Genomic DNA, 11,723 nt, shown 5'->3' with positions numbered 1-11,723 from the left:
TATCAAGTGGCATCTCATAAGGTGAAAGAAAGATGCTCTGTGCGTCAGGTGGTTAGAGGTAATGCCTCTGTGTGCCCCATGGCTGTTGCCATTTAAGTCAGACAGCCTCTACTGCCCCCATTTGGCTAGACAGGGGAGGTGCATGTCTATAACGCCAGGCTGTAATGAAAGATGACAGGTGATGCTTGAACAGGAAGGGCAGTAGAATTCGGGAGGAGGCCTCATGGCTGTCACCTCTGCAGTTCAGGCTTTGTCAAACCAAACAAACTCACCTCTAATTATGACTCAAAAACAAGCTTCGTTCTCAGGAACAGTTTTCGGATTGTCAGTCACTCCTTTTGAGGATTTTAACCCCGAAACAGTTTTTTAACAAGTTCCCCTTCTTAAGTAAGTGTTTGTAACACTCACAGCCCTCTACTTCTCACTTCTGGAGTACACAGACTCAGCCGGTTAGGAGTGATGATAAGACACATGTTAATGGATAAGGGGTTGTGTGATATATATGATGTAAGCTCACCAAGCCCCTCGAGCGCACTCACTAGAGTACGACTTGAGATAATCTGATGGACAGTGGCTAGGCTAATGGCTGCGGATCTGTCTCACTGGGTTGTCCCAGAGGAAGCTGCTTTCAGTGGAAAAGAGTGTGACCTGTGACCTGTAATGATGAAAGACCGCTGCTGACAGATATTATATACCTGTGAGAGTTATCTATGTTTTGACTGTCTGCTCTGCAGGGGGGTGGATTCTGGTTTCTCACATTCTCCGTTGGTAAAATTCTGCTCCACCGTTTGTTCTTTAATATTGAAGCTCCGCCCTTAGATAAACATGTATTTGCACTCGCCAATTGCGTGGATACACTCGTTGCACACCCGAACAATGCAGTCAGTGTGACATGTCCCTCGCGGGGGTATATTTTTCTCCCAGGGCAGAGTGTAGGAAGGAGGGGCAGATGGAGCTGAAGTGCTGTGAGTGAAACCGGAGCCGCCTGAGGAATGCAGGCGGTGTTTGGGGAGGACTGGAGTGGAGTTTAGTGGGTGATGGGGGGGGTTTACTGAAGGGGTAGGATGGGTGATTAGGGGGTGACAGCTGAGTGCTGACCCCTCTATAATGACAAATCATCTGGCAGGTGTGTGGCTCTGGTCCCCCCTCCGTCTGTTCCCATCATTCCCAGGCCAGGAATCTCTGATGGCTTCTGGAGCACAGCGCTAAAGGAAGACTTCCGAGCACCCATGCTGCTCTTTTGGAAAGACGGGGTCGCCTTCACTTCCAAAAAGCCTATTCTGCAGGGAATTTAGCAGATAATTTCACACTAAAAATGTAGATGTTTTTCCCTCTAAATTTAGACATGCAAGAAAAAATAGATTATAAATTTAAAAACAATGTATTCTCCAAGTAATGTGGGTTTTTATCAAGAGAAGTTGTAAAGACTCACTCTGATGAATATTGTGTTTTTGGCGCTTTTTCTTCTTGTTGTATTTTTCTCACTATGGAGAACATACATAAAGAATATTAAGCTTAAAAATTGAATATTTCTTTATTTAAATTGCTATGAATCAGGAGCAGAGGCAAAAATGTCATTTAAAAGATCTTGTAAGTGTGACATAGAAGATATTGCGGCACACTCTGCTCCATTCTAATGCATCTATTTGCAGGCAACTAGATCCATTTTCCTTGTCTGGCATCTGTTCGAGTTCGAGTTCCAGTATTGCTCGCACCAGTAATGTTAGGTTTGGGCTGGAAGGGGCTGTAACCTTAAAAGGGAGCATATAAACAGATGGATGGTGGAAAGGGGACAGGCTGTCAACAGTCCTGGTTACATTCTGGGGCGAATTTCTGATGAACTACAGGCGCTCTGCAGAAATTATGTCTTAGAAAATGACAAAAGTTTTCAGAGTTTGGCTAAAAACTCCATAATCATGATTAAAATGCCACTGGGAATGCTTTAAAAATCGGTCAAAAGATGATCAAAGTGGGACCTAAACATTAAAGATGTGGGGGGGAATCGATTTGGCAATATATCACGATATATCAGATTTCATTTGATGATACTTTTATGGATTAAAAATGCTGACAAGATGATATTCAATTATTATTTATGAGCGTCCTTCAGCGTCTTACTTTTGTTTTCCACCAAAACCCCCGACCGCTGGTTGGCAGCACACTGAGCCGCTTTGAGCTTCTCTACAATGCGACCAAACAACAAAATCTCGCGAGAAGCAGTTTATATTAAAATTTCATACAGCCTTGCAGTTTTTGCTGTTATGAGACATGTACTTCTTAGTTTTTCCTTGAAATGAGTGCTGAATCGAAACTCTGTGCCACATTGCTGCCAATATCAATATACAGTTGTAGTGCTTAATGTTGTGATTATTAAATAAAATAAATGCAACATTTTATTACAATGAAACACATATTGACATTCAGTTTTTTTTCTGTCATACTCTTTAAAAAAAGAGAAAAATTGTTCTGGTACAGTCTTAGGATATATCGCGATATGTATCGTATCGTGAGGCACATATCGGGATGTGTATCGTATCGCCAGGCTCTTGCCAATTCACATCCCTACTAATTATGATGATACAATTTTTCTAAAGCTAAATAGACTTTTTGAGTTAACAGATCCACTATTTATTTTTAAAAACAGAACCAGAGAGCATTAATTAAAATCTACATATTTGTGCTTAAAAAGGAATTAAAACTTGCAGCAGAAATAACAAAAAACTTGTGTGTATTGAAAAAAACAACAGACTATTTCTTTGTAGTCTCTTTTGAGAACGAATTGTGATTGCTCTGTTTTATTGTGTACTTACGCTGTTGACCTAAAATCTACTTGCTGAATTACTTTCTGTTTTATTGCTTTTTTTATTTTCCATTCACCCTAAGCCTCTTTAGACAAACGTAGTCTAGACAAGAGGCCTTACACGTTTCCATACAGTATCTGCTTGTTTTCTCTACCGGAGACCCAGCTTTCCAGACTTTATTTTTTTTCTGAGGAGCTCAAACCCTGTGCCGCAGCAGTGGCTGGACCTAAATGCGAGAAGCCACACATTTTCAGCTGGAAGTCTTGCAAAACCCGCCGGAACATTTCACCACTTATCTTTTCACTTTGAATTAGAGGTGGGGGTTCTGTTGCATTTTCCAGGCAACCGGAGGTCGGGAATACACGCAGGGTCCCATCAGGAAAACTTCTCAGCATTATTAGCATTAGCAGGAGACACTGACCAGGTATTTAGATTTCCAGACCCAAGTGGAAAAACTGTGTTTGGCTGTAAATGCTTTTGGTTCAGCTTTTTAAAAAGGAAAATAACGGTAAACAGTTCAAGCTAGACAGTTGTGCTGATTTTTATTCCCAAAAGAATGGAGGCTCTCTGGGGAAATATGGCGGCCGCTGCAATCTGAAGCAAACATTGTCACACTGTGTCACTCGGTTGTCTTCGTCACCTGCACTCTTCTTTTCCAGCTCCCCTAAGCGACATAATGGGCCAGTCCAAAGTGACCCATATTTACCCAATAATACAAAGCTTTGAAAAGACCCATATCCAGTTGCATCTAATGCTGCAGTGGGGCCCGGAGAGTGAAAGATGTTACCAGGCGAAACAGCTTGGGTTTCAGTGCCCTGCGAACAAAAGCCTGTCCAGTCTTTTGGAAGGGAGGGGAGGAAAGAAAGAAGTGTGTGTGTTGTGGGTGGCTGGTTGGGGGGTTAATGGGGTGGGAGAGTGTTACTGCATGCAGTGGGATTGTGGAATCAAAAGGGAATGAAGTATTTTATCTCATTTTCTGATTGAAGCATTTTTGCGCATTTTCTCGCCGCTGCTTGTCTTTGCCTCTCCGCTCGTAGCTTCCTTTTTTATGCGTATGCTAGCGCACCCCCCCACCGGAAAACGTAGATACAGCCGCTGAGTTAATGGAGCACAACTGAACCAACTTCTGGTGTTCTGGACGAGCACAGACGGGGTTGTTTTGGCAGAGGAGGCTTTGTAACGATGATACCCAAAGGTGACTTCATCTCATATCTCTCAGCCCCCCCCCACACACACACATTGATGCTGTTCACCTTCTTCCATCGCTCTCCTTCATGCGCTCCCCCTCTCCTCAGGGGCAGGCAGGTATAAAGTTACACAGAGCTCTCAGCTTTCTTGGAAGGAATGACCACATGAGTAGCTTGGGGATTAGATTAGCAGGAAGAGCAGACTTAGCCGGGCTGTAAATAGCCCACTTTTTTCACCATTAAAAAGGCCCAGTACAATATAATCAATAGATAGCACTCATCTGATGCAGGAAGCCATACGAGAAGACCTCCCTCAAGTGCTCTGAAGGACAGGCTACAGGAGCTATGGCTTAATGAAGTTATTATTAATCACTGAGCCTCCTGTTTTGAACTTGTGTGTTGTTTCTCTAGTGGGTGATGAGTGGTCTGATCTGATTGACATTCTGTGCCGCGAGGTCCACTGAAACTCTGGGCTTGTCTCACTTTCTCTCTCCGTCAGAGCTTGTGTGTTGTATATCTTTTGGTCTTTGTCGTAGACATGCTGACAGGCTCCACCATGTGATGAAGAAAGTACACCTTTTTTAGTTCTAATGTAACCAGAAAACAAAATGGTCCTCACCAAGCCTTCAACCTCAGATAAAGAGCAGCACCTTCTACTTTAAAACCTAACAATGCCTTGTGAATGGAAACTGAAATACCTGCTATAAATATTCAGTATTATATTTAGACCATTTTATGGATTTTTGTTATTTTCTTGTGGTGTTTTTGATTATCAGTGGAGAACCACATCAGTTTGGAAATATTTTATAACCGTTTGCAAATAATTTGGAGTTCATCGTTTGACAAAAGCATAAATTATTCTTAAGATGGCAGTTTTACAGGAAGTGATTGTGCAGCCATTACACCAAGGCCTGTCGTTCTTTTGGAAAGAATTACAAAAAAAAGCGAAAGCTTCATTTCAAACTTTAGACTTTTTAAGCATTCTAAAGGAGGCGGTACAAGCAATTGCACTGATTGGTCAGTTTATAACCTGAATAACTTGCAATAAAGAGAAAATATATTTTCAAAAAAATTAGGATTAGAAAAAAACACGTAAAGAAGAATGTATGATTAAATAAAATGACTAAGTAATAGCTATTTATTTCTCAATAGAAATCTATGGGATTTTGACTTCTTGGAACTAGCAAGTAATTCCTATTTGGAACATGAGGGGTGGGGTTGAGCTGTCCACTGTTTTTCTACAGTCTATGGGTGTACCTGCCTTTGCCCAACTGTAGCTGGATTGGTTCTAGCAACCCTGCGACCCTGAAAGGGATCCAGCACATTCTGAGGATGGATGACGCTTCATAGGAAAGGTCAAGTGGTAGTGGAAGGGCCTCAAGTTCTAAGATGATCTTGCAATGAATTTTTGAGTAAATTGCCCCATTGTAGACAGATTTCTTTGAGATATAAGTATTTTGCTAGGGTACTTTTAAGATTTGATTTGAGACTCCTGGTTGCTTTTTGGCCTTCAGATTGTAAAGCTGAGCTTCACACACATTCTGCGTTTAATATTGACGTAGGAATGAAGCAGAAGCTCATGTGACCAACACCTATTGCACTTTTGTTCCTCTCCCATTCACACACCTTAACCACCAGGCTGTGAGCCTCCCCACAGGTGTTGGGTTACTATGGAAAGCTGCCCGAATGTGCGGAGAAATCACAGAGTGCTGCCTGTGCTCTTGATTCACATTCCTCTTTGAAGTCGCTCGAGCTCACAGGAACAGAGACCACAATGCAGAGTCGTGTGAGAGCCTCAGACCGCCCAGCCAAGGCTGTTGGAGGACTTTGTTTCTCACATCTCTTCATCTATTTCTTGATTACATTTGTGATCATTTTAATAATAATTAAAAAAAAGTCTCAAGGTGCTCCACTGCATATTAAGCTTCAGAACAAGCAGAAATCAATTAAAACATTTTGCTGTTTATTTCAATGCTGCAACTGAGCAGAGGTTCTGTGTCCTCAGGTATCTGAACCACGTGCGGGGCTCCCTCCCCCAGGATACAGCCGGAGGATACACCTCAGCTTTGGCGTGTTATCGAGCCATCCAGGATGCATTCAGTGGACTGTTCCCCCCAAAATTCTGAACCTGTTCCAGGCTCCTGGTGCTAATGGAGCAGAACAGACAATAAGTGATACGTCAGTAACGACATGCTGTTGTGGCTTGTAGCCCTTTGATTCTCTTTTTGTTTTTTTTATAAATAATTGAAAAATATTTATATGTTCAGTTAATTTTTTTTTTATAAAATGAAAACTTAAATGTTGTCTTTCCACATTCATTTTTGAAAAAAAAAAAATTCAGAAATTTGACATTCCAACAGAATAAAAATTATAGTAAAGTAAAGTAAAAAAGTCCCCCTCTGAAAGTTGTTCAAAAAAGTAATGAAATACATAAAAATTGGAAAAAAATACATGACATTTTAATTTAATCACTCAGGATTGTTCATTTCTTCACATTTTTGTCTCTTGGGAGCTGGTTCCTCCGATTGCCCTGCAAACACAAAGAAAAAACGATTCAGAACAAACAACTATACAGGCTGGTAGATTCAGTAAAAAAAAAAAAAAAAACTCACCAGACATTTGAGGCGATTGAGTTTTTATTAACTGAATTTAAAATACAACACAGGCAAAAATCTCATGTTAAATTCAGTTGAGTCCAACCTTTCAATCTACTTTGACTCTCTTGAAAAAAATGTTTAGTTCACCAATTTGTTTTTAAATCTAAGAACGGTAATAAGTATTGTTGCAAATGTAGGTTTTATAACTGAGATCAGTATTAATTATATTGTGCACATGCGCAATTGAGAGGCAGATTACATTTAAACTCCCACTCCAATGAAAATTGTGTTTTGAACGTGTTTTTGTGACATTTTTCTGATGATTGAGGCTATACATAAAGAAAATTAAGTATGTCTTCATTCAAATTGTTGAGAATCAGGAGCAAAAAATGTGATTTGAAAAAGGTTGTAGCTGTAACGTAGAAGCTACAGTTAGAAGGCTGCAAGCTCTCTTGTGATGCATCCACTTACAGACAAATAGATCCATTGGAATCTGGTTCAAACTTTACGGCTGAATAGCTTCAATATTGCTCGCCAATTTTTGCTACATCGGTAATGTTAGGTTGGTGTTTCGAGCACGTAAACCAATGGATGATGGGAAGTGGGGGCAGGCTTACGCTGCACCAACAGTTCCACCCACAACTCAGAGGGAAATTTCTAATGTACTAGTACTACTCTTCAGAAACCATGTTCTAGAAAATGGCACATTTTTTCTAGTATGGATGAAAATAGCATAATTATAATTAAAAGATCACTTAGAAAACTTTTAATATAGATCAAAAATGATCAGAATGGGACTTTAAGATCACTGATTTTTATTTTTGTCCAAAAAAGCTCAATTATGTGCAGCTGAAATACTGGTTAGAATACATGTTTACAAAAATAATATTTTAGACTTTATTAAAATCTCTACTAATATTAATAACTTCTGGGATGTTTAAAGCTAAAACTCACCTTGAGGCTCATCGTTTTTGCAGAAGAGGATCTCCTTGGGAAGAGTGAATCTTATACACATCATATCTTTGTTGGGTGCCACATTACGCACAAAGTGCACAGTGCTCTTGCTCTCCAGTGGGAATCCGAGGCTGCTGGAAGCCCTCTTCACCATGTCTGCGTCGGGGTTGTCATCCTTAGAGAAGCCATAGCAGTACACTGTGGGGAGGTTCAGGTCACAGGGGGGTTCGTTTTTCAGGAGGCCCCTGAAAGCATCCAGGAATTCCAGGGCTAATGCAGGCAGGTTCATCACCACGTGAACGCCAGCCCCGCCCTTCAGAAGAGCAGGCAGCTCCTGCTTCAAAGGTCCCCGGATGAACTCTCTGCCATCCAGATTGAAGGTCTGGACTCTGCTCTCCACCTTGTTGAGTTTGCAGTTGTGCTGCAGCCATCTGTAGGACTCCGGGTTGAGGTCATTGGCAAAAATGTTGGCGCCCCGGCGGGCAGCTGGGATGGTGAAGGGCCCGACGCCGGCGAACACATCAAACATGGTGTCCCCGCGTTTGACGAGCTGTACCACTCGCTCGTGCTCCGTGCTGAGGCGAGGGTTCCAATAAACACGAGAGAAATCAAACTCGTATGCCACTCCATTTTCTTTTACCTGAAATAAAAAATTGGACATTATCTGAAAAAAAGCCTTTTTTCGGGTTAAAAGGCAAAAAATCCTGACAACTTGAGAAGATGCCTTTAAAGGAAAATGTATTTCTGCAGCACAACTCTGAACATCACTGTAGATGATTCTGCAGAAATAAAATATCCCAGATGACTTATGGGAATGCATCTATTACACAGTGTATACATGTGAACATTATGCAATGTAAAAACAGCTAAGACATAAAAAATAAACATTGATGGAAAAAAGTAAAAATCCGTTTTGTTTATAACAAAAACAAAGTTATTTACTTTATTTTTTAATATTTAGAAATGCACAAGTTCCAGGTTACATCCTGAATGCTTAAATAATTAAAATTCAATTTGCACGTACTTTGGCCACCATGTTTTCTTCTCCAGCCAGCACCTCCATCTTGAAGTTACGGTAAGTTGAGTCAATAATGTTTGTTTTATTGACCACACAGGTGATACCAGGGGTTTTGTCCATAATCACCTGACCTGCAAAGGAATTTTCAAACGCAGAACACAGATTTGTTTGTTTATTTATCTTTAAAAAAAAAAAAAGAGGGAGAAAAGGGAAGCAGCTGTTTCTGTCCATAAATTCTTTCATTTTCTGCTATTTAATAATTAAAGAACAATTATTTTCTAAGTAATAATGCTATATATTTCAATTGTAAGTTACTTTTTGATCATTGTACTCTGTGATTCAAAGGTTTTCTTTAGATTTTCAGGGTTGTGCACAATAAACATAGTAGTCCTTGTGAGTTTTAGCTGGAATGCAAGTTTTGGGTTCTAAATCTATAATTTTTTATTTGGTTTGCAAAATTATAACCAAGAATCCAGGATTTGATTCTGCAACCCCATAACCAGATGAGGAAAATTGTTTTAAAGCTCTAATCACAAATAATATGAGTGGTTATGTTGTGCTTTTAATCTTTCATTTGGGTTAGCCAAAGCTTACGAAAGGGCGCTTGACTTATTTCACACTTGTGAAATCACATTTTAAAAAATAGTTTCTCACCTATGAGATTCTTGTAGAGAAGCTGGTGGTCTCTCAGGTTCATGTGTGCGATGTGTCCCACTCGGCTGAACCCCGACGTCACGTCCTGACCCTCAGGGAGCACCGCCTCCAACACTTCTTCCGTTTTCAGGTTGTCATATGTCAACTTCAGCTCGAAGTCGTGCAGCTCGTCAGAGACACTAAAGGATCTGAGGGCCTCAGCTTCAGCATCACTAAAAGAGCTTGATGAGGACATTCTATTGGGGTCCAGCAGGATTAATCGAAAGTCACAATTTCCTTCTTTGTCTTGAACCACTCTGGGCACACCGGGCCGCTGGATAGTAGCCTTTTTCAGGCTTTTCATAATTTTATTTATAACCCCAGTTGGAACCCGTAAAGCTGGAACTGTGATAGTCTGTGTGAAAGCATCTTTATCCAGAGAGGTCATGCCCCGGACCTCTGGAGGGGGCCTGTACAGTTTGTGCTCCATTACTGATTTCACGGTAAAACCAGAACAAGGAGAAGCAGAACTGAAATGGCTGTGATGCACAATGACAGGAATCTTGCGATGAGTTTGAGCAGATTCAAAGATTCTGTAAAAGATCCTGCATGAAAAATATGACAAAACGTCAAAGCATAAGATTTAAATACATCCTAAAACCTTTTAGTTCAGTTTTCACTCTAAAATAGGACTTTTGAAGCTTTTGAAACTATGTATCAAGTTTAGTGGAAAACCAGATAAAAATAACCTGTCTATAGGTTTAAATTTTAAAAATTATAAAGTTGGAAAGTCTAATTAATTCTTTACTTTCTTTAAGGCGTAATATTAACGTAAACCACAAGTTAATTTTTCAAATAATAGATTACTGAGTATCAGTAACTAATCTGGTGTAGATTAATGCTAGTAATGCATTAATAAATGTGGAGTCTATATTTATACAAAACTTTGTGGGTTCTGACTTCTTTTATTTAGATTACAAACACATATAGTTAGTAAAGTCATGTCACATTCATACGTGTATTACAGAGGTCCCACAAAGGAAACCAGCATATTTAGAAGGAACAACTGCCTACACAAAAGATCTATTTTGTCTTTCACAGCTACATGGTTGTTTCGGCAGCAGTGCAGCAACCTCTAAACTGTAAATACAAAGATAATGGATAATTCAAGTCAAAAACGACGACTCGTTTGAATCATTTCATATATTAATAAGGGTAATAAAGAAGTAAATTCACTGAGCATCATTATAATGTCTTTTGTTAAGTAATAAAGTGCGTTTGTAAAGCAAACGAGCCCCATGTGGAGCTGAAAGCCTCACCTCATCCTCCGTTCACAAGCATGCTTGAGAAATGATGTGCGACAGCAGAGTTTGACCGGAGCGGACTCCTGATTGGTTAAACCGGCAGAGAGCTCATCTCTAATTGGTCAATTTGTTGGATGACGTATATTGTGCGCCGGAAAATGGGATCATGTGACATTAGACATCAACAACAACAACAGGAAGCAGCTGACCGATCGATAAGTAGTATTTTAAGAGAGACGGAGAACATGAATTGATAAGTTTGCTGCTTTTTGTCGCCACGCGACGGTAAAGAAGGAGGATGAGCATCAACGGCAGCGCGCACAAAGTCCGCCGCAGTGGCGACTCTGTCTCCGGCCGGGATTCAGAATCAGGCGAGACAACACCTTTGTTAGGAAATGTGAGTATTCAGCATCTGTAATTGTGTTTTATTTTATTTATTTAAAACCCAGTATAGTCAAATATGTTAGAGGTATTTAATGTTTTATGGCGGACGTCACATGAGCTGGTTCCTCTGTTTATCTGCCTCTGTCAGCACTTCCATTGAAAGCCCATTTAAAGAAGTTCCCTTAGCTTTTCCAAAACAAATATAAGCGTTTTCCCCCCTTTAAACTAATATTATGATCATTCCAGCTTGATTCATTTAAAGACCAGTACATTTAATAAACTACAAGCTTTCAATACTGTATTTTTATACTAGTTTATTGTATATACATATATAAAAAGATCCAATATAAAGACGATCTACTGTTAGATATATGATTAACAAACATTTTTTAGTCTCTTGATAGAAGTTACCTGTTGCCATTATAAGTTATTGGCTCCAAACTGCCAAAGCACCATCATTTTAGAGTTCAGTAAGCAAATTTCCCCCAAAAGTCTCAAATAGTCCAATTAACTTACCTTTTTTTGAAGGTATCTATTTTGCCATTGTGTAGCATTGAAATGTATTTGTTTTGCAGTTTGATTAAATACATTTTTAAATTGAAATGAAAGTATAATATCGGTATACATTTTTTAAACATGTTTTAAAATGTATCTACTTTTCTTTAAAACTCTAGTTTAATTGTTTGATGGGTTTTTAAAACAAAATATATATTTTAATAATATTGTCACTAATGTTCAACATGAAGAGTTTTTAGGGATTCTTCTGCAGCATAATACAAAATTTTACATTTTTTGACTACAAAAATGAGAACCTTTAACTGTGTATAGGCAATTTCAGAGTTTTT

The 11,723-nt window shown here is 39.5% G+C and overlaps 3 protein-coding genes across 3 annotated transcripts in view; 2 read left to right on the top strand and 1 right to left on the bottom strand.

Annotated features, from left to right (window-relative positions):
* mnat1 (MNAT1 component of CDK activating kinase) overlaps positions 1-6,317 on the top strand; it is a 35,327-nt gene extending 29,010 nt beyond the window's left edge. Inside the window, exon 8 of the mRNA XM_024266431.2 lies at positions 5,994-6,317. Coding sequence (XP_024122199.1) covers positions 5,994-6,114 — 121 coding nt within the window. The 3' untranslated portion in view covers positions 6,115-6,317. The remainder of the gene's footprint in view (positions 1-5,993) is intronic.
* An 83-nt stretch (positions 6,318-6,400) lies between these two features.
* trmt5 (tRNA methyltransferase 5) lies at positions 6,401-10,581 on the bottom strand. Its single transcript, XM_024266401.2, has 5 exons — positions 10,510-10,581; positions 9,212-9,795; positions 8,564-8,688; positions 7,540-8,179; positions 6,401-6,518 (listed from the first exon to the last, which is right to left on the bottom strand). The coding sequence occupies exons 1-5, from the start codon at positions 10,512-10,514 to the stop codon at positions 6,457-6,459; spliced, it is 1,416 nt and encodes a 471-aa protein (XP_024122169.1). The 5' UTR covers positions 10,515-10,581; the 3' UTR covers positions 6,401-6,456.
* Positions 10,582-10,647: 66 nt separating this feature from the next.
* The window catches only part of slc38a6 (solute carrier family 38 member 6), an 11,602-nt gene continuing 10,526 nt past the window's right edge, over positions 10,648-11,723 (top strand). Inside the window, exon 1 of the mRNA XM_024266411.2 lies at positions 10,648-10,891. Within this exon, the coding sequence (XP_024122179.1) occupies positions 10,793-10,891 (99 nt within the window). The 5' untranslated portion in view covers positions 10,648-10,792. The remainder of the gene's footprint in view (positions 10,892-11,723) is intronic.

Source organism: Oryzias melastigma, linkage group LG22, assembly GCF_002922805.2.
Source record: "Oryzias melastigma strain HK-1 linkage group LG22, ASM292280v2, whole genome shotgun sequence".
Lineage (NCBI taxonomy): Eukaryota > Metazoa > Chordata > Actinopteri > Beloniformes > Adrianichthyidae > Oryzias > Oryzias melastigma.
Note: the sequence above shows the minus strand (reverse complement) of the source record. Positions and strands in the feature narration are given on the sequence as shown.

Bases quoted from the DNA above. Each gene is read 5' to 3' on its own strand.
- trmt5 (XM_024266401.2), bottom strand. The intron at 8,689-9,211 runs GTGAGAAACTAT...ATTCCTTTGCAG, and splicing joins TCTCTACAAGAATCTCATAG to GTCAGGTGATTATGGACAAA. The intron at 8,180-8,563 runs GTACGTGCAAAT...TTTTTATTTCAG, and splicing joins AAGAAAACATGGTGGCCAAA to GTAAAAGAAAATGGAGTGGC.